Source organism: Cricetulus griseus, chromosome 3, assembly GCF_003668045.3.
Source record: "Cricetulus griseus strain 17A/GY chromosome 3, alternate assembly CriGri-PICRH-1.0, whole genome shotgun sequence".
In the NCBI taxonomy this organism is placed as follows: domain Eukaryota; kingdom Metazoa; phylum Chordata; class Mammalia; order Rodentia; family Cricetidae; genus Cricetulus; species Cricetulus griseus.
Window position 1 is genome coordinate 183,769,514 of NC_048596.1, and position 22,443 is coordinate 183,791,956.

The 22,443-nt window shown below is 45.1% G+C and overlaps 1 protein-coding gene across 1 annotated transcript in view; it reads left to right on the forward strand.

Moving 5' to 3' along the window:
* Positions 1 to 505: 505 nt before the first annotated feature.
* Wwp2 (WW domain containing E3 ubiquitin protein ligase 2) overlaps positions 506 to 22,443 on the forward strand; it is a 119,938-nt gene continuing 98,000 nt past the window's right edge. Inside the window, exons 1-4 of the mRNA XM_027405952.2 lie at positions 506 to 601; positions 17,868 to 17,952; positions 21,868 to 22,015; positions 22,318 to 22,439. Of these exons, the coding sequence (XP_027261753.1) occupies positions 17,883 to 17,952; positions 21,868 to 22,015; positions 22,318 to 22,439 (340 nt within the window). The 5' untranslated portion in view covers positions 506 to 601; positions 17,868 to 17,882. The remainder of the gene's footprint in view (positions 602 to 17,867; positions 17,953 to 21,867; positions 22,016 to 22,317; positions 22,440 to 22,443) is intronic.

Sequence of the window (22,443 nt, forward strand, 5' to 3'; positions counted from 1 at the left end):
GGTTATAGTTACAAGGTTTATCCGATATTCAAATTTAAGGGGGGAACATACTGTTTTTTTGTTAGCAAGTTTTTGTTTGTTTGTTTTTTGAGACAGAGTTTCTCTGTGTAGTAGTCATGGCTGTTTTAGAATTCACCCTGTAGACAAGGCTAGCCTTGAATTTACGAAGAACCGCCTGCCTCTGCCTCCCAAATGCTGGTATTAAAGGGGAGCGCCACTATCACTCGGCTAGCATACTGTTTTTTTCTCCAGTAATCCCCGAAAGACTCGCTGAATTAACTGACCGGATGGTCTTCTCCCACCTGTTTCATGGAGGGAAACTCTACCTACTTCCAAAGGAATAAAATAAAGCCCCTGGTGCCCGGCGAGTCCCTATTTTGTATGTCTGCCCGAACACAACTCAGGAGCAAGAGGTCCTCGCCACTCGGGACCTCAGTAAATCAAAAGCTCGCATGCTGGGTCTAGGTGGTCCGCACCTGCGCGCCCAGGCCAGCCTCTTCCGGGTCAGGTGACCGCGCGCACTCACGTGACCCGGCCCGAGTGCGGGCGCTGGAAGGCGGAAGTGGAGCGGAGTTAGGCGCCGCTGGTGTGGCCGCTGCAGGTAGGTGGCGCGGGCGCTGGGGGCTCGGTGGCGAGCGGGCGGCGCGGGGTGGCCGGGGGCGGCGGGGGCGTGAGGGCTGGGGGCGGCGCGGGGCGGGCGCGGGGGCGGCGGCTTCCTGTGGGAGGGGCCTGGCGCGCGGTTCCGGCCTCCGAGGAGGGGTGTCCCGGCTTGCGCCCGAGCGGGGTGGGCGCGGGGCCCGGTGGGAGTCGCCAGCTGCTGGCGCTTCCGGCAGGGGACCCCTGCCTGGGCGCCTGCGGTGCGCAGGAGCCGCGTCTGTGGAGGGGACGGGACCTCGGCCCGGGAGACTAGCAAGCTCCCCAGAAGGGGCTGCCTGGGAGTGGGCGTCTGGTTTGTAGGGACGTGGAGAAAAAATCTGGACGATGCGGCCTGGACCCCATTCCGAGAGTCTCTTCCTTCCATCCTCTTTGAAGATGATGGCGACCTGAGACTTTAATTTCGGTCCGGTTCAGTTTTTAAACTTCAGGAGGGATCCCTCAGTCTTGATCGGCTGACTGTGGTCACACCCACTTTGCCCTGTTTGCTTAGGGTTCCCTCTTGTTAGGAGCCTAGCCCTTCAGATCATCTTTCTTTGAGATGCTCCCGGATCGGCTGATCTTCGAAAAAAAAAATAAAATAAAGACGGTGTGGGTGCTTTACTGGGATCATAACATGACTTTCAACCTACACAGTTGTCAGCGGCTTGGGCCAGCGTTACCTCAGCAACGCATTGACTGCTTAACTCTTGGACAGTAGAAAGTCTACCGATACTGCTTTAGACGATGCATCTTAGGCTTAAATTACACAGTTTCCTTTTCCATGAGACTTCTTATCTTGACCAGCTGTGACTAGGTGGGGTGACAGAGAAGTTTCTGTGGTATTCCTTAGAACTGTGACCTAGATCACATTTTTTTTTTTTTTTTTTTGAGGTTAAGATACCCATCTTAAGATTGTTCATCTTCCAGGCCGAGGCGTGAAGATGGCTGCAAGTTCCAGGCCAAGCCGGCCTGGGCTACACTGTTAAGACCTAAACAAACAACCAAGCCCTCCTCTTTTCCTTCACATTTACTAAACTTTGCAGAAGTGAAATGGGTTTTGTGAATGCAGTGAAGGAGTTAGAGTTCAAATGGGACGTTGACAGGAGCCAGGATCACAGGTCACTAGGGCAAAAAAAAAAACCAAAAACTTTGCATTAATACATTAGGAGTGGAAGACTTTGGGGTATATGACAAACATTCAAAAGTTAATTTTTGTAGCTGTCATGAGAAATCAATCCCCACTTCACAGAGAACAAACAGCTAAGAGGGTTGACTTTAAAAATATTTATTTTTATTTATTATGTGTGTGTGTGTTCGTGTCTGTGTATGTATGTCATATGTAGGGTGTGGGTGTCCACAGAGGCCAGAAGAAAGCATTGGGTCCCTTGAAGCCAGAGATACAGGTGGTTGTGAGCCTCTGCGCTTTCTTTCTTTTTAAAAAGATTTTATTTTGTCTGCATTCATGTCTATGTGAGGCTGTTGGATCCTCTGGAGCTGAAGTTACAGACAGTTGTGAGTTGCCATGTGGGTGCTGGGAATTGAATTTGGGCCCTCTGGAAGAGCAGCCAGTGCTCTTAATCACTGAGCTGTCTCTCCAGCCCCAAGCCTCTGGCCTGTCATTCTGGGAACTAAACTTTGGTCCTGTGGAAGAGCACTAAATACTCTTTAACTGTTGATCTATCTCTCTAGCCCCAACTTGACTTGTTTACTCATCTTCCTGCTAGACTGTAAATCATTCAAGGGCAGTGATCCTATTTTATGTGGCTTCCTTGGCTACTAGCCTCATGCCTGGTATGTTGTGAGTACTTGGTCAGTGTTTGAGAAATAAGGGAGTTTTTAAAGGTCACACTGCTGTATGTGGTGAAGAAGGGGTTTGAACTTAAGTTTCCTGTCCTTTTTCTGGTCAGTGAAGCTAGTTTTGTTCTGTGTTATTGGTCCCTAGGAAACCAAGGAGCCTGAGGCCAAAGGCTTGGATTGGCTTGTCGTTCTCTTTCACTGTTTTTTTTTTTTTTTTTTTTTTTTTTTTTTTTTTTTTTTTTTTTTGTCATTGAACTTTACACCTTACCACTGAGTTGGAGCTGTAGCCCTTCCCCTCTCCCCCACTCCTGTGTAGCTTTGGAGCCCATCCTAGCACTTGCTCCGGAGACCAGGCTGGCCTCAAACTCACAGAGATCCGCCTGCCTCTGCCTCCCGAGTGCTGGGATTAAAGACGTGCACCACCAATGCCTGGCTGTAGCCCTTCTTTTTGTAAGTTTTTTTCTTTTTCTTTTGAGACAGACTCTCAGTAAGTTTCCCTGGGTGGCCTCAAACTCCTGTAGCTCAGGAAAGCCTTGAACTTGTGCTCCTCCTGCCTCTGTCTCTTGAGTTAGCTGGAATTACAGGACTGCACTACCAGGTCTGTCTTTCATTTAATGACTACTTTCCCACTTGCAAAAAACTTACACCAGGTTCTCATTTATTCTTATATTTGGTTATTTCTTTCCTTATTTAAGACAAATTTTTATTATGTAGTCCTGACTGGTCTAGAGCTCACAAAGATCCACCTGCCTCTGCCTCCCAAGTGCTGGAATTAAAGTTGTGTTAAATTAAAATAAATTTAAATCAAAACTATGCTCAGCCTTTCCTTTTTTGAGACAGGGTCTCACTGTGGCTTTTGGCTTTTTGATACAAGGTAGGTTGTAGCCCAGGCTGACTTCAATCTGGCTATGTTGCTAAGGAACTTATGATTGGTTGATTCTCTTGTCTCTACCTTCCAAGAGCTGGCGTTGCAGCATTCATTTACCATTGTGCCTGGGAAATGAATCTCATGGTCTGTGAAAGGTGCATTACTCTCATTCTATGGGTGAAGAAACTGAGACTTACTGAAGTCCTGATTTTAGATTCCAGACCTAGAAAAATAAATGAAGGGGTTGGTTCTCCCTTTCCACCGTAGGGGTCCTGGAAATCAAGCTGCAGTTGTCAGGCTTGGTGGCAAACACCTTTACCTGATGAGCCAGCTTTCCACATAGGGTTTTTATGTTAATTTTTTTATTCCTAGACCTATTAGTTTTTATTCATAGAAACAATAAGAAGTTTCATTTAAAATAGTTTTCGAATATAAAAAGTATGCTATTAGGATGCATATAAGTGGCATATACTTGTAATCCAAGCACTGGGAGGCAGAAGCAAGAGGATTGCTGGTAAGTTCAAACATTCAGGTACAGCTTGAGTTACAAGAAAGGAAGAAAAGACATGTAGAAAAAATAGAATAGGGTCAGAGAAAACATTGTGAATGTACAGCGTAACTGACTTTGAGAAAACCCTTCCTGCACTATACTTCTATACTGTCTCAGTCCATTTTGTGGTGCTGTAACAGACTACCACAGCAGGCTAATTTATAGACTGTAGAAGCTTGTCTTGGGATTGATGCTGAGAGAAGTCAGAAGGAGAGGCCGTTTTTGGAGGGCCTTGTTGCTAGGTCATTCCATGGTAGGAGGTAGGAAAGCACATGCACAGGACTAAGAATCTTTGTCACAGATCCTGTCGTGTCCTGTCATGTGTCTTGTCAGCATTAGTCCTCTCATGACCCAGTTCTTAAAGGTTCCTCTCCCCAACCCTGTTGCACTGGGAGTAGAATTTCTACCATGTACACTTTGGGGAATACATTCAAACCATAGCTATGTCACCATTGTCTTTTCCCAGGAAAATATTCTTCCGTCAGTGGATATTCGCACACTCCTTTATTACAGGCATTGTTCTGGAGTTTGGTCATTCAGTTGGAGGTCCCTGGCCACATAGAACTATTGAACCCTGGGATAGCCTGTGAATGTCAAATATATCAGAATTTGAAGATTCAGTGTGAAAACGGAAATGTTGCACTGAGTTGTTTTGTTTTGTTTTCCTGAGCCACTTTTTCTCTGTTTAGCTCTTGCTACCCTGGAACTCACTCTGTAGACCAGCCTGGCCTCAAACTTACAGAGAGCCACCTGCCTCTGTCTCCTGAGTGCTGGGATTAAAGGCGTGTGCCGCCACTGCCTGGCTTACACTGATGTTTTTATATTCTAGTAAAATCATATAAATGTAATCTATAAATACATACTTTAAATGGTAATATTTTATGCTTATTATGTTAAATACAATGTAATTAAATGAGTTTCAGTAGAGAACAGTGACTCATGCCTATAATCTTAGCATTCCTTTTTGGAGTTTGGGAGGCAGGTCTCACACTTGCTCAGTGCTCAAGCTTTCTGGAACTCATATTGTAGCTCAGGCCAGCCTCCAACTGACACCCCCTTCTACCTTAGCTTCTCAGGTGCCAGGATTATAGGTATGCCGGTTCCTGTATAAAGATCCCGAAGAGGAGAAGGCATGGGTCGAGTGAGGGTAGAGTGGTACAGGCGAAGGGATAACAAGATAGATGCCTGGAAGGAGAAACCTTTGGCAGGTTTGGGGACCAGCCAGGAACACAATGGCTGGAGAGGGGGGGTCAGTAAGCCAGGGGTGGAGAGAATGAGTTCAGAAGGGTGTTAGGTGTGGGAGGAAACATTGGGCAGGACAGAGCAGGGAAGGCCTTGCAGGCCTTTGTGTGGATGTTGGTTTTCATGGGATGAGTGGAGCATTTGAGCCGAGGAGTGGATACAGTCTATCCTGCCTTTGGCAGGTCCACTGGGACCGTTATGTGGAGGGGAAAGGGAGCCCAGGGTAGAAGTAAAAAGATGGATGAGGAGGGTCTTGTCACACTCAGTGAAAAATGCATTGGGATAGAATTTGAAGCTCAGCCAGTGGGATTTGTGGATGAGTTGATGAGGGTGTGGAATGTGAGAGGATGAGAGCAGTCAAAGGTGGCTCCAGAGTTTGGGTATGGACAAGAAGAAAGGGAGTTGTCCTTAAATGGGGGACAAGAACTGGAGATGGGGCCCGGTTGGTAGAGTATGTGCCTACTGTGCATAAAGCCTGGAGTTTGATCCCCAGCACTGCTTAAACACCAGGTGGCACACATCTGTAATCCCAGTGTTCTTGAGGCAGAGACTGGAGAAGGATTAGAAGTTCGGTCAGGGTTATCCTTTGGAATCAAGGTAAGACCCTATCTCAGGAAGCAAAAAAATAGGGGGAGACTGTAGGGTGGTCAGGCTGGGGTTAAAGGCCCTTTTAAAAACAATAAGCTGAGCCAGGCGTTGGTGTCGCACGCCTTTAATCCCAGCACTCGGGAGGCTGAGGCAGGCAGATCTCTGTGAGTTTGAGGCTAGCCTGGGTCTACAGATCGAGTGTCAGGATAGGCTCCAAAGCTATACAGAGAAACCCTATCTCAAAGCCCCCCCCCACCAAAAAATAATAAAAACAATAAGCTGGGGGCTGGAGAGATGGCTCAGTGGTTAACAGTACTGGCTGTTCTTCCAGAAGACCTGGGTTCAATTCCTAGCATCCACATGGCAGCTCACAATTGTTTAACTCCAGTTCCAGGGCCCCTGACACCCTTGTGCAGGCCAAACACTAATGCATGTAAAACAAAAACCAACAAGCTTATGAGTTTCTTTTCCATAGTTGAGAAGGCTGTTTTCCCAACTGCTCCCTTGTAGTAAAGCTGAGATCGGCTAAAGTGCTAATCTCAGGAGTTTCTGACTTTCTGTGTTGGCAATCAATTTAGGGGCCTTCAAGGCTGTAAAATGAAAAGGCAGGCAGGACGGTAAGTAATCTTGGTCTTGGGATCTGAAGTTTTCCTCAATAAGATAGTGAATTCATGAACACCAACTCAAATTGTGATCAGATCAGTGAGCCGTTGCTTTAAAAAAGTACATTTGTTTATTTATTGTATGTACCTGCCTGTTGAGGCACATGTGTGTGTGATCAGACGACAACTTTCAAGAGTCATTCTTCTACCATATGGGATGGAGTTCAGATTCTCAGTGTTGGCAGAGAACACCTTTTCCTGCTGAGCCATCTGAGCAGCCTGGCCCAAGTGAGTTTTTGAGAACCTGCATAACTTAGGGCTGATGGACCCTGAAGTCTCCAAGACCTTATTCCCTTAGAGTCCGGCTGGAATCTGTTTAGAAGGTTCTGAGCTCCCTGTTCTCGGCACTGCCCTCAGCTTGCAAACAGTGACTTGAGTGGTTATAACTGCTGGGCAATGCCAATTCTCTTGACTCAGGACGGGCCTCTTTCTTTGGTCATTCATGCCTTGTCAGTCATGTTTATCCTGAGATCTTGTTTGCCATCTTTGTTATTATTAGCTGATAGTTTTCCTTCCATGATTTTTTTTTTTTTTTGGTCAGATGATCTATTGAAATATTTGCTTGCTTCTTTTTTCTTTTTTTTCTTCCTTTCTGAGACAGTGTTTCTCTGTGTAGCCCTGGCTGTCCTGGAACTCTCTCTGTAGACCAAGCTGGTCTTCAACCCAGAGATCTGCCTGCCTCTGCCTCCCTTGCCCTGGATTTAAAGGCCTGCTCCACCACACCCAGCCTTTTGTTGCTTCCTATCTAGCTGGGCATTCCTCTACACGGCTGCTGACTTCATCTATGATGTCATGAGAACAACGGCCATCCATGTGGCAGCCCACAGGCTGTGTGTATAGTACCTAGGATCTCCTTAATAGTTCCACAAAGTTCTCTGGCTAAAGATTGCCACTGGATCTGCGGGGTGTTGGTATTGACAATCACATCAAGAGTGATATTTCCACGTATTTAATGTTCGTCTGTTTCCTGATGGCTCATTGAGGGCTTTGAGATCAGGGCAGAAGCAGAAGGTGCAACCTTGGTCTAGCTTGTCTGCTCTGAGTGATCACTTTTTCACCATCATCTAGATTTTCCAATCTCCAGTTGCCTTGGCAATATCATCACCTACATATTCTTGGAGACAGATCCAGGGCACTGATTTTGGGTGAATATGGTGCTGATCTTATCTCCAGTGTACCATAGGTATACCTTTGATCTCCTTAGGGTTGAACTTGGACTGCATAGTGGAGGCAGTTGGTGCTGGTAGCCTCTTTCCAGCAGAAAGCTCCTCTCTAATTTTTACATGCTATTTGGCAAAGTTTTCTAAGTTTGATTGCTTTTCTATTTGGGCCTTTGGCAAATGGAAGGCAATTCAGTTCTGCATGGTGGAAAGAGGCCAAGAAAGAAGTGTGTATTGGGAAGACCTGGACAAGCTTGAGGGTGTCGAGGGAAGGGGAGATCTTTGGACAGACTCCTCTCTTTCACATCTTTCAGAAGAGGAACAGGGTTGGTCTTTACTTATAGATAAGCCCTGCCTGTTTCTCTCTTGTTCAGGGTGCTAGGAATTGAACCTAGGGCTTTGTGCATATCAGGTAAGCACAGTATGTCTGAGCTACAGCCCCAGTGCTACTGCTACAACTCTTTTTTTTTTTTTATTTTTTTAAATGATCTCAGTCAGCTACTCAGGCTGCTTTGAATTCAACTGTTGTAGCATAGGCTAACCCTCAACTTGTGATTCTCCTGCCTCACCTTGAGTTTATAGGCCTGTGCTAATAGGCCAGGAGGCTGGCTCTGTCCTCCTCCTCCTCCACTTCCTCCTCTTTCTCTTCCTCCTCCCCACTCCTTCATCTTCTTCTTCATGTGTCTGTGTTTTTTTTTTTTTTTTTTTTTTGGGAAGTGCAGGGTATTGAACCTAGAGCTTCATGTGTGCCAGGCAAGAGCTCTACCATTGAGCTACTACCCTAACCCCCTCCCTCTTTTCTTTCTCTTCTCTTTTTGAGACAAGGTGGCTGGCCCAGAACTCTGTTTGTAAACCAGGCTAACCTTGAACTGACAGAGATCTACCTACCTCTGCTTCCCTAGTGCTGGGATTAAAGGGGATTAAAGGAGTCTTCTCTTTTTATTTTTTTGAGGCAGGGTCTCATGTTGCCTAGGCTGGCCTCAAATTTACTGTGTAACTGAGACTGGCCTTGAAATCTTGATCCTTCTGTTCCTACCTCCCGAGTGCTGAGCTTAAAGCTCTGTGCTCTCTCTCTCTCTCTCTCTCTCTCTCTCTCTCTCTCTCTCTCTCTCTCTCTCTCATTAGCCCAGGTTGACCTGGACCTCATTACAATATGTAGCCAAGAATAAGCCAGAACCTTCTCCTAGAGGTGGGAGGATCAGGAGCTCAAGGCCATCCCCAACTCCATTAAGAGTCTGAGGATATTCTGGGCTAGAAGCCTGGTTAGAAAACAAAAGGTAGAGTAGAGTGGTGAATGAAGGCTGACAGCATATCCCAGTGCTGCTTAGAGGTGCAGTGCCTGCTTAGTGTGGGTCAGGCCTGAGGTCCTAACATCCTGAGCACTGAGAAAGACAATAAGCAGGACTGGAGAGATGGCTCACTGGTTAAGAACCCTTGCCGGTCCAGAGGACCCAAGTTCTGTTACCTCATGGTGACTCAAAAGTGCATGCAACTCCAATTCCAGGGCATCCAACACCCTCTGTTTTCCATGGGTACTTACATACACTTGGTGCAGTAAGAACTCATGTAGGCACACACATTTACATACAAGTAAATAAAAAAAACGAATAAATAGATACTAAGAACCCTAGTCAAACAAGAAGAAAAAAGCCGGGCAATGGTGGCGCATGCCTTTATTCCCAGCACTTGGGAGACAGAGGCAGGTGGATCTCTGTGAGTTCGAGACTAGCCTGGTCTACAAGAGCTAGTTCCAGGACAGCCTCCAAAGCCACAGAGAAACCCTGTCTCAAAAAGACAAAAAACAAAAAAAAAACCCAAAAAAACCAACAACAAACCAACAAGAAACAAACAAACAAAAAACCAGTGAATCAAACAATCAACCCAGGTGAATAAGTAAAATGTATAACCATACAATGGAGCAACATTTGGCCACAAAAAGAAAGATACATGTTACAGTGACCTGAAAACATTCTATGAAAGAAAACAGTCACAAGATGCCACACGAAGGTCATATGATTGCATTTGTATGAATTGTCTGGAGTAGGCAAATCCACTGTGACAAAAATAGATTGGTGTTTGTCAGGGCTGGGGGGGAGGGAGGGAAGGCTGATTGTGGACAGAATAGGGTTTATTTGGGGCTAATGAAATGGTCTGGAATTGGATGGTGGTGATTTCAGCTCAACTCTGAATCTAATAACAACCAGTGCAAGTATTTGCCTTGAAAGGATGACTTTGGGGTGAGCAGTGTAGCTTAAGGGTAGAGTACTTACCCTGTTCAGAGGAAGTGCTGGGCCCCGTCTCCAGCTTCTCACAAACCAGGTTTGGTGTTTGTGTCTGTTATCCCTAGCACCCAGGGCGTGGAGGCAGGATGATGGTTACATAGTGAGTTTGAAATCAATCTTGACTAAAGGGAATTTTTTTTTTCTTTCGAGACAGGGTATTTATATATTGATCAGTAAGCCTGAGGCCCTGGGTTTGATGCCCAGCTCTGCAAGAAAAGATAATGGAAAGGATGGGATTCTAGTAGCCAACCCTACATTCTACCTTGCTGTGCCACCAAGGGTCATTGAACTTCCCCTGTTGTTTCCATCTGGAAGCAGGAAGTGTTTTCTGTACTGGAGTCTGAACCCAGGGCCTTTCACTTGCTAGGCTGAGTTCTATATCCCCAGCATTACTTGTAGTGTGAAGTGCCAACAGCTGGTCTTCCAGTTCCCCAGTGAAGAAAGTGACCTGAGTAGAGAGGATTTGAGGCTTCTCACGTACTGTTTTTTCTCTCCGTTGTTCCTCCATAATGAGATATCTGGTGGCTACCCTCTCTGGGGTCTGCCTGGAATCTTCAGATCCTTTCAGTCTGTTGGGAAGCAGTCAAGAAGGGTTCAAGGAGAGGCCTCTGCATGTCTAGTTGGGTAGACAGGGGACTCTGGACAGCAACTGTTCTCCATAGAGTCTTTTCTTTTTAATTTTTAAAAGAATTTTCAGTCAAGCAGGGTGTTGGTGGTACACGCCTTTAATCCCAGCACTTGGGAGGCAGAGGTAGGAGGATCTCTGTGAGTTGAAGGTCAGCTGGCCTACAAAGTGAGTTCTACGACAACCTCCAAAGCAATACAGAGAAACCCTGTCTTGAAACCCGCTCCCCCCCCAAAAAAAATCAGTCTTTTATTGTTTTGTTTGTTTGCTATTGAGGCAGGGTTTCTCTATGTATCCCTGGCTGTCCTATAGACCATGCTGGCCTCAAATTCAGAGATTTGCCTGCTTCTGCCTCCCAAGTGCTGGGATTAAAGGCCTGTGCCATCACACCCTGATTCAGTCTTTTATTTTAAAAGTACTTTCAAGGCCCAGTACTTGGGAGGCAGAGGGATGAGGATCAAGATTTCAAGGCTGACCTTGCTACATGGTGAGTTCAAGACCAGCCTGGGCTATAGGAGATCACTGATGGGGAGTGTCCTTCTGTATGTGTTTATCTTATTGGTTGTTGAATAAAGTACTGTTGGCCAATAGGGGAGCAAGTTAGGCAGGACTAGGAGTCAAGGAGGATTCTGGGAAATGTAGTAAAAAGAAAGCCTTGTGATACAGGCAGGAAGTGACACAGCAGGCAGACTCATATAAGCAGGGACAAACAGGAAGTTGTCCTTTTTCTCTTGCTCTTCCTCTTGCTTTCTGCTCTGCAGTCATCATGTGACCTCCAGGAAGACAGGACACATTCTGCCTGCGTCCTCCATAAGATAAGTCTTATGATTATGGCTGATAATTAAGACTGAGCTAGCAGATAGAAATCCTGGTCTTTGGCCAAGCAGCCTTTGTACCTAATATAAGTCTCTGTGTGTTACTGACATCAAAATATAGTGGGGCACAGTTAATGCATACTGCAAAAGAGTCAGAGCAAGTTTGATGAATAGATGTTTAATAGGAGAATATTCACGTGATGGAGTCAGTCCCCTACAACCAGGCGAACCATGGAACAGAGAGAGCCACCTGTGTGCGACCCTCATAGTTAAGCTCTTGCTACATCACTGACCATGCCCTAGTGTACGTGGTCTGCGTCACCTGTGCCAGCCCCTAAGAGGGCGTGGTTAACCTTTCCCCTACAGATCATGCCTTAAAAAACAAAATATGGGCTGGGTGTTGATGGCACACGCCTTTAATCCCAGCACTCGGGAGGTAGAGGCAGGCGGATCCCTGTGAGTTCGAGGCCAGCCTGGTCTCCAGAGTGCCAGGATAGGCTCCAAAGCTACACAGAGAAACCCTGTCTCGAAAAACAAACAAACAAACAAAAAACAAAAACAAAATATGGAGCTAGAGAGAGACAGCTTAGCAGTTACATGCACTTGTATGAAATTGGGAGGACTGAAGTTTGGATCCCAGCACCTAGGTAACTAGCTGAGTATCCCTGGCATGCTTGAGCCCTGCCTGGTGGAGGGCTGAGACAGGAGGATTACTTCATGCTGCTGGTTTCCAGCTTAGTCACTAAAACTCAAGCCCCAGGTTCAAGAAGAGACCTTGCCTCAGAGGAGTTGAGTGGAGAGTGATAGAGGGGCACTGCCTTTCTTTTCTGATGTCTGTGCATACACACAGGTTTGTGCCTCCACACACAAGTAAAAAAAGATCTTAAACAAAACAAAAAATGCCTGTCAAGACTTGTGAGGAGATAAAATGCCTTCTTATGTATTTGCTTAGAAATTGGGTAAATCTGCCCAGATTAGTAAAGGAAAGAAGTTTTAGTGTCTTTCCCACCCTTCACCGCCCATTACTGTCATCACAGGTGAAGCTCTTGGCATACCCAGCCCTCAGTTATATTTTAAACATCAGTCCCATCCCCATCTGTCTTCTTCTCTCGTCCCTCCTTCTCCTTTCCTCTCCCTTCTCTGGCTGTCTTTCTGCTTGTATATAAACACTTCCTCATTACTAGTTGGCAAGAGTTGTTAGTCATCTCTCTCTGTTTCTGAATCAGAAGTTGAACACATTCTGTGTTCAAGTTTTCCAAACTTCCTGTAGTGTGCATTGGGGAAATGAACCCAACACAGTACTCATTTAGATAATATGTTGATAGTGAGACCCTGAGATAAAAGCCAGTAGGTTGTAAGTACTTGGGGGGTCAATGCCTCTTATTTATTTTGCACAGAGTCTTTTGGTATAGCCTAGACTAGCCCCAATCTCTGGCATCTATCTCAGCCTCCTGTGTGGTAGGTTTACTGATGTGAACCAACACACTCAGCAGACTGATGTTTATCTTCACTTCCTGGTTGTGGTTATTTTTCTTTATATGCACATTGGACAGGTTTTACAGTTTGCATAGCTTACCTTGTAATGGTCAGGTGGTACCTGGCTAATTGGATCTGGAACTACAGACAAAACTCACATAATAACAGATCAGTGTTCATAAATGGCAGACTGTAATTATGCATGACTGAAGAGAGAAGGCGTTATAGAGTTTGGGGCCCTAATTTCTCCTCCGTTCTCAGCTGGCTTTCTTCTTTCTGAGTTTTCTTTAGCATTTGTCCTTGGTTTTGTTTTGGGGCTGTTAGTTGTAACTCAAGATACTTAGTTTTTCTCCTCAACAAAGTCATGTGGCTTCTCCAAGTTTCATTGTCTAGAAGTTTGGACCAAAGTCTAAAGCTCCAGAGAACAAGCTGGTTCTAAAGCTACCTTTACTTCAGTTGCCTTAGGGAAGAGAGAACCCCAAAAGACATCTAGATTTTTAAAAAATCTTTTTTTTTAAAGATTTTATTTATTTATTTATTATGTATACAACATTCTGCTTCCATGTATATATGCACACAAGGGCACCAGATCTCATAACAGATGGTTGTGAGCTACCATGTGGTTGCTGGGAATTGAACTCAGGACCTCTGGAAGAGCAGTCAGTGCTCTTAACCTCTGAGCCATCTCTCCAACCCCAGTCTTTTGTTTTTAAAGTCTATAAATAGTGGTTTCCAACTTTTAGTGCCTTAGTCTTGTTAGAGCACTGACCCCAGGGCCTGATTTATAATGATTCAGTGTACTGCCATTTCCTCCTGAAAATTGTTCACTTAGAAAAAAGGTCAAGCTTACAAAATGGTTTAGAGACCCAGATAAATTTGGGGGATGGAGAGAGGACTCAGTGGTTAAGAGCACTGGTTGCTTCTCCAGATGACCCAGGTTCAGTTTCCAGCATCCACATGATTCACAACTACCCATAACTCCAGTTCCAGCGAATTGGAAGCCTTCTGGCCTCCATGGGCACCAGGCAAGCACATGGTGTACATATATACACACAGGCAAACTGCTGCTACATATAAACATCTAATATATGTTATCTATACATATATTAAAAGGTAAAATGGGAGAGATGGCTTAGTGGTTAAGAGCACTGACTGTTCTTCCAGAGGTCCTGAGTTTAATTCCCAGCAACCACATGGTGGCTCACAACCATATATAATGAGATCTGGTGCCCTCTTCTGGCCTGCGGGCATACATGCAGACAGAACATTGTATACATAATAGTCTTAAAAAAACACACTCCGGAGGCAGAGGTAGGCAGATCTCTGTGAGTTTGAGACCAACCTCGTCTACTGAGTGAGTGCCAGGACAGCCTCCAAAGCTATACAGAGAAACCTTGTCTCAAAAAACAAAGATAAAATGTTGCACATACAGTTAAAGTTTCTCGGTCTCCTTTTCCTAATTTCCCTGCTCCCTGCCTTTTGTCCTGTAAAGAGGGAACTTCTGTTTTGGCCTCAGGTGGCCCCTTCCTTTCTGTGCTGTCATGTTTCCTTACACTTGTGTGTCTCCTGTGACACAGTTCTGTGTAAGTTCAAGTGTTCACCAAGGGCATTGTACTGTACTTAGACTGCATGTCCTTCTTTCTTTCTTTCTCTCCTCACCTCTTCCCTCCTCCCTCCCGCTCCCCTCACCCTGTTAAGGAATTGTGCATGTGAACTGGATTCCCATCTTTCAAGGGTGGTGTAGCATCCCATTTGGAAACACATCACAATTTGAAAAGGCAGAAAACCCAAAGAAAGTTGTGGGGTTCTAGAAGCTATCATTTCAGAGATGAGAGCACTCAGTTGTGTTTGGTGCTGTCTGCACAGACATGTGGAAGGTGTAATAAAGAAATTAAATATCTTTTCTAGCCATCTGCCATGGTGGATGGATGAAAGGTCCAAGCTAACGTGGGGTTAGCTTGTTAAACAACTGCAATAAAGCCTCTTGCTGTTTGCATAAAAAAAGACCCTAAAGAAATTAAAAATACCCTAACTAAGCAAAAAAAAAAAAAATCTGCCAGTCATAAATCCCCCAGATCACAGGACCAGTTAATCAGCCCCCACCTAAAACAAATGACAGTTATAGCTTCTTTGCTTAATACCTATTATCTTGTGATACCTTGTATAACTTTGTATAATCTTGTATAACTTTGTAACTTTGCTTGGAACTTTGAGACATGAGATCATGGGTCTCATGTCCCCCTTCCCCTTTTTTTGACTTCCCCTTTTGCTCTTTAAAAATACCTTGCATTTGTGGTTCCGGGCTTCATCTCTCTCGACAGAATGAAGCCCCAGCTAGCTGGTTTTTCCTTGGAAATAAACAAACCTTCTTGTACTTGCATTCGGGTGTCATTATGCTCCTTGAAGCCTTGGGGTCCCTCTCTTGTTGAACACAACAGAAAGGACTGAGAATCATCCTTGTAGCTGGTAACAAGGTCTCCTGGGATCTTGTAGAATAGATCTGCAGAATACTATACTGTTTTTTTTTCTCTAAGGAGCATTCTTGAGGTTTCCACAAGAGGCAGAATATCTGTAAAGACCAGTCCAAGGTCAGAGGTGTAGCTCGGATAGAGGACTTTGCTGTCATGAGTACAGCTCTGGGTTGATTTTTTTTTTTTTTTTTTAGTCTTGGCTAGCCTTGAACTTCTGACCTTTTTGCCTCAGCCTCTGGAGTGCTGGTAGAATTATATTTTTTAGTCTTGGCTAGCCTTGAACTTCTGACCTTTTTGCCTCAGCCTCTGGAGTGCTGGCAGAATTATAAGTGTGTGCTACCACATGCAACCCATACAGTGTTTTGTTTTTGAAGCTAAGTCTTACTGTGTAGCCCAAGCTGACCTTGAACTCACAGTAGTCCTCCTGCCTTTCAAGTTCTAGAATTTCATTTGTGCACCACTCTTCTCAGCCTGTACACTGCTTTTATAGCAGCAGTTTCAAGTGTGATCCTCAGATATCCAGACGTCTCTGAGACTGCATCATCAAAACTAAAACAACACTTGTTCATCACTCACTGTCTCACTGTGATCACCAGTCAAGCAAGCCCTTGGTGGTACAGCCAAGAGTGCTGTTGTCTTCATGTTCTCCATCACCACACAGTCTTGGTAGAAAGGAACACAGCATACTTGAATGAGCTGACTGTGGTGGTGCACACTGTTAATCCCAGCACTGGGTGGCAGAGGCAGGTGGATCTCTGTGAGTTAGAGGCCAGCCTGGTCTCCAGAGCAAATTCTAAGACAGGCTCCAAAGCTACATAGACAAATCCTGTCTCCAAAAATAAAATTTAAAAAATTCACTATGTTTTTATACTTAAAAAGTTTGCATTTATGTGTATGTGCATGTCTGTGCATGTTTGTGCAGGTGCCTGCAGAAGCCTGCAGAAGTCACAAGTGTGGATCCCCTGGAGTTGAAGTTGTAGGCAGTTGTGAGTTACGGGGAACTGAATTCAGTAGAGCAGGACATGCTCTTAACAGCTGAGCCATCTCACCAGCTCCTATTTATTATCAATATTGTCCGTGTGTGTGTGTGTGTGTGTGTGTGTGTGTGTGTGTGTGTGTGTGTGTGTGTGTGTGTACATGCCATGGCTCATGTGGAGGTCAGTGGTCAGTGAAGATGGTTCTCTCCTCTTACTGTGTGGGTTTCACAGACTGTACTCAGGTCTCCAGGCTTGTGTGTGTCACACCTGCTGAGCTATCTTGCCAACCCATCTGACTCTTGAGTGAGTCTTTTTATATTCTCTTTGTTCAAGTGTGTATCTGCTGCATGGTGAGCTGTAATAACTGCTGAAGACAAGCAAGCACTTGAGCAGTTCTAGAAACTAGAGCTAAATTGTTGCTCGCCCACCCCCCCATAACCATTTTTCCTTCAGAAAACAACTGAGAAACAAATTGAAGTTACTAGATTTGAGAAATTGGCAGACATTTTCTTCAAACTGAATGAAGCAAACCTGAAACTCTAAGGAAAACAACTGACAGAATTTGTTGCCAGAACAAAATCATTCTTACAAGAAAATTAGGATTTTGGGCCACTCTGCCACAACAGGCTTGACAGCTTTCTGCTGTTTGGACACCTGTCTGAGGAGATCACCAATGACATTCACAAGTGTGTGTGTGTGTGTGTGTGTGTGTGTGTGTGTGTGTGTGTGCATGTGTTTTCTAATGTTGTATCATGAAGTGTGTTAAGGTTTAGAATACCTATACAGCTCAAAGAACCAATATTTTCTAAATGAAAAATGATGATGTTCTAAAAATTACTTTTGAGTACAAGTTGTGTTTCAAGTGAACTTCTATGTCCAGCCCCCAGGAGTGACAGGGACACCTCATGGGTGGTATCAAACATTTTTTTTTTCATGGCTTTATTAGCTGCTTGGGATCATTGGAGAAATGTTCAATCAGAACTTTAGGTTCAACAGACCCATAAAAAAGCTGGATTTATTGGCTTGTTATTTATTTATACTTTTGGGAGACGAGATCTATTATGTAGCCCTGGCTGTCCTGGGACTCACTATGTAGACTAGGCTGGCTTTGAATTCAGTATATAGCTGAGAATGACCTTGATCTGATCCTCCTGCCTCCACCTTGCAAGTGCTGAGTTTATAAGCACTTGTAGGCATGTGCCGCTATAGCCATCCTGGGGTTGAGTTTTTCATTTATTTATTTATTTATTTATTTTTGTTTTTTCAAGACAGGGTTTCTCTGTGGCTTTGGAGGCTGTCCAGGAACTAGCTCTTGTAGACCTGGCTGGTCTCTAACTCACAGAGACCTGCCTGCCTCTGCCTCCTGAGTGCTGGGATTAAAGGTGTGCACCATCAATGCCCAGCCCTCTTTTTTACTTTTTTAAGATTTATATATGTTATTTTATGTGGATGAGTATTTTGCCTGTGTGTATGTCTGCAAACTGTGTTCATGCCTGGTGGCCTTGGAGGTGAGAAGAAGGCATCAGATCCCTTAGAACTGGAATTATACATGGTTGTGAATTACCATGTAGACTCTGGGAATTGAACCCGGGTCCTCTGCAAGGGCCACAAATGTTCCTAACCTCTGAGCCATTTGTCCAGTCCATTGGGTTGAGTTCTTTAGTCTCCTTCTCAGCCATTGCCTAACATTCTCTACCCTCACTCTGCTTCCCTCGCAGTTCCATGGTGATGACATGGCATCTGCCAGCTCCAGCCGGGCAGGAGTGGCCCTGCCTTTTGAGAAGTCGCAGCTCACCCTGAAAGGTGAGTGGCACTGAATGAAGTATTTGAGGCACATCTGTCTAGAGAACCAGGTCTCCTGAAGCATTTGTTCTCAAAAGATTATCACATTATAACTAGAGTTCTTGGAAAAGAAGGCAAATAATGGGAAAGGGAAAAACAATGGAACTTTGAGCTAGAATGACCTGAGATTGTGTCTTGGGCTCCCCCTCTGTACATTAATGGTCTAGGTGGTCCCATCTAGCCTCATGGCTTTAAATGCCTCCAGTAAAATATCACTCTCAGATTGCTGTCTGCACCCCAGACCTTCCTTGGAACTCCTGACTTGTGTGTCTAGTAGCTGATTGCCATCCCATTAGTGACACAGAAAAGTGCCCGTGTCTGGAACCGTGCTCCAGACTTTCTCTTCTCATAGCTGCATTAACCTAGCAGTGAAGCCGGCATCTGGTGCTCAGCACTTCTCCCCACTCCCGGTCTTGCCCATCCTTAGCCAATGGCACTCTGTTCTGGGTTGAGGTCTGCAGACCCGCTTCTTGCATTCTGTCCTTTGTCTTCCTTCTTTGAGGCTGTGGTCACACAGCAGACAGTAGTCCTGTTACAATGTAAGTCACCAAGAACCCTGCGTTTCAGAGTAAAAGCTGATGGCCACTGTTTTTTCATGTGTGTTCTATTACCTTCTGTATTACTTTCCTGAGTCATCTGGCTTCTTGGTTCTACACTGAACTCACATGGCAGGCCTCTGCCTCTGGGCCTTTGCCCTCGCCGTCTCTGAGTGAACTGCTTTTTGCTTGCTTCGTGCTTTACTGGGTAATCTCCCTTCCCTGATCTATAGCCATGTCTTGCTAACTTCCTCAAATCTGTCCATTCCCACTTTATTCCTTTCAACGTTGTAATTGTTTAACACCAAAAACTTACATTAAAAGTACTTAGAGATTAATCCCAGGGCCCCAGATTTTTGCCAGGGTGTCTTGGGAAATGTAGCTCAGTTGGTAGAGTTTGCCTAGCATGCATGAAGCCCTGGGGTCAGTCCTACTGAATAAATTGGGTGTTGTGGTGCATGCCCATAATCCCAGAACTCCAGAGACGGAGGCAAATTGATTTATTTTTATTTTATGAGTATGAGCGTTTGTCTGTATATATGTATGTTTTCCACATTCATGTCTGGTACCTGTGGAGACTAGAAGACAGCATCAGCTCCCAGGAATTAGAGATACAGATGGTTATGAGCTGCTACATGGGTGCTGGGGACTGGATTCAGGTCCTTTGCAAGAGCCATCTCTGCAGCCCCCTACCCCTTTTTAAATGTTGCTATTTTTAAAAAATTATTTAACTTTATTTTAAATGCATTGGTGTGAAGGTTCAAATCCCCTGGAATTGGAGTTATAGATAGTTGTGAGCTGCCATGTGGGTGCTAGGAATTGAACCTGGGTCCTCTGGAAGAACAGTCAGTCCTCTTAACTACTGAGCCATCTCTCCAGCCCATCCAGCCCCCCTTTTTTGAGTCAGGGTTTCACTACATAGTCCGACTGGTCTGGTCTGGAACTCACTGTGTAGGCCTTGAACTTACTTATTGAACTTGTCCCTATTTTTAAAGCTAAGGTATGCAGTGCTCCTATCTCACCACCAGGTGGCCTCGTAGCCTTGATATAGGTGTAAAGTGGTACATGTTGCACTTAGTCTTAAATTTGTGATAAACCTTTATTCTCAATCCCATCCCTGTTGCTTGACTCTTAACCTCACAATGTTTCTTTGTTTTTTTCTTATGTCCTCCCTACTGTTGCTTTGGGGTTTGGCATAGTTACTGCTTCAAACAGCCTGGGGGTGGCTATGACCTTTGCCAAGCTGCAGACCTTTATGGGACTTGTCACCTCCCTGAGGGGTTTGGGAAGGACCATGAGGTCCCTTACTGTTAATAGAGGGGACCTCATGGAGGTTAGTCTTGTCATTATGGGTGAGGAGTATTGGTTATCTTCTGATTCAGGCACAGGGGTCTAGATGTGCTTCTTCTGATCACCCCGGAGTTCCTGCTGTGAGTCACTAATGCTGTAGGATAGGTGCCCATGGGATATGATACGCGTTGGCTTTATGAATGTGTGTTTTTACCAGTTTGTTGGTGACAAATGACTGTCATAGGGGCTGCTGTGTGCTAGATAGCCTGTATTCTCAGTACTCAGAATGCAGAGACCATTTCAGCTACGTGGTAAGTTCAAGTCAGTCTGGGCTACACAGCAAGATGCTATGTAGGAAACAAACAAAAGAAAACCAAAATGAGAGGAGAGAGGCGAGGATTGTGAGATTAATTGGGATTGATTTATATAAAGGTTGTGAACTGAATAGGCGATACAGGTGGCTTACCATCATGGAATGTGTTCAGTCTTACTGCCATCCAAAAAAAGTGTCAAAGCCCAGGAATGGCATATAGCTGGGGTGGAGTCAGCCTGCTGGGGACACATTCTGGCTCATAGCTCCCCCCCTACACACACACACACACACACACACACACACACACACACACACACAGAGGCTGGCCCAGGCTGACCTAGAACTCAGTAGCCCAGGGTGGACTTTTTTTTCTTTTGGTTTTTCAAGACATGGTTTCTCTGTAGCTTTGGAGGCTGTCCTGGAACTTGCTCTGTAGAACAGGCTGACCTTGAACTCACAGAGATCCACTTGCCTCTGCCTCCAGAGTGCTGGGATCAAAGGCTTGTGTCACCACTGCCCAGCCCCAGGGTAGACTTTTGATCTCAATATGACCATCCATATTTTAACCTCTCAAGTTGGTGGGATTATAGGCCTGAGTGGCTTTGTCTGGCTTTTTTTTTTTTTTTTTTTGGGGGGGGGGAGTAGTAACTCATGTAGACCAGGCCAGCCTTGAACTTGCAGCAACTCTGCTTCTTCTAGCAGTTGGGATTGCAGGTATGTGTTCCCATACCCAGCTAGTGATCTCTCTTTTCAAGCCTATTTCCTCCTGTCACAATTAGAATAATAGTATATTCCCCACTTCCTGAGTTTGTTGTGAGGCTTTAGTCCGATGATGTGTGTTTTGCAGTGTCTGCAGTAAGTGTTGAAACTTAGTAATTATCTTTAGGGTATTTTTAAAAATCTGTGTGGTTTGCAAAGAGTGGGGAAACAGCACTCACCTTTGCAGTGTGGTCAAATGGTGGTACTCAGAACACTACAGGGATTCTGTACCTGCTTCCAGAGGACCTCCCCACCCTGAAGCTCTCAGAGGGAAAGTCAGCTACTCTGAGGATGCTCAGCCATGCCTGGGAACTGCACTCCTGCTAACTGTCCCAGAGCCAAGAACTGCATTCATCTAAACAATGTAAAAAGTTAGCACTGCTGTGCAGTGGATTTTTTGACAGTCATTTAAAAGTTGATTTGTGGGTAGCAGGCAAAGCACTTTGCTATTTCATGTGTTTTTAGGCCAGGAGTGATTTTTTTTTTCCCTTCAGATTGTTTATATGTCCACACTTCTTTATTTTCTTCTTCTTTTTTTTTGTTTATGCCCTTTTTGTTTCTTATTTTAAACTTTTATTTTGTGTGTTTGTGTTTGTGTACACATGCATGTGGCGGTCAGAGGACAACCTTGGGTGTCATTATTCAGGCACCTTGTTATTTGAGACAGCATCTCTTGCCAGAACCTGAGACTTGCCAATTAGGCCAGCCTGGCTGACAGTTGACCCCAGGGGATCGGCCTGTCTGTGGGATTACAAGCATTACTGCCATGCCACACCTGGCCTTTTACATGGGTACTGGGTATGGAAATGAGGTTTTTGGGTATTCCCAGAAAACATTGTCCTGCCTGAACTATCACTATGTAATTCTTCAAAAGTATTTAAGAGGACAAAACAAAAAGATCTTTAGGAAATAACCAAAAGGAGCCAGGGGACATATAGGAGTTCTTTGACTCATTTGTTTTTTCTTTGTTTCTTCCAGTGGTGTCAGCAAAGCCCAAGGTGCACAACCGCCAGCCAAGAATCAACTCCTACGTGGAGGTGGCAGTAGATGGGCTCCCCAGTGAGACCAAGAAGACCGGGAAGCGCATCGGGAGCTCTGAGCTTCTCTGGAATGAAATCATCGTTCTGTAAGGGCATCATTTTTAGGATGCAGGAGGCTGGGGTGGAGAGAAGGCTGGGGTGGCAGGCTCTGCTGCCCTTGGCCCCCATGGTGCTCCTCTCTGTGTGTTTGTATCTGTCTCATTGAGCTCACAGAGCACTCATTGTTAGCTAGGGGGTTACAGGTCAGTGTGTGAGGTGTGAATGTGACTGCCTTCCTGTTTTGTCCCCTGCAAGATGTTAGCAATGTAACTTTTCGTAGTTTGTTTCATGTTAAAGGGGTGACTGGCTTATCTGCTGGGCTGTGATGAATCACTTATTTGTTTTCCAGGAATGTCACAGCCCAGAGTCATTTAGATCTGAAGGTCTGGAGCTGTCATACCTTGAGAAATGAACTACTAGGCACTGCCTCTGTCAATCTCTCCAATGTCCTGAAGAACAATGGCGGCAAAAGTAT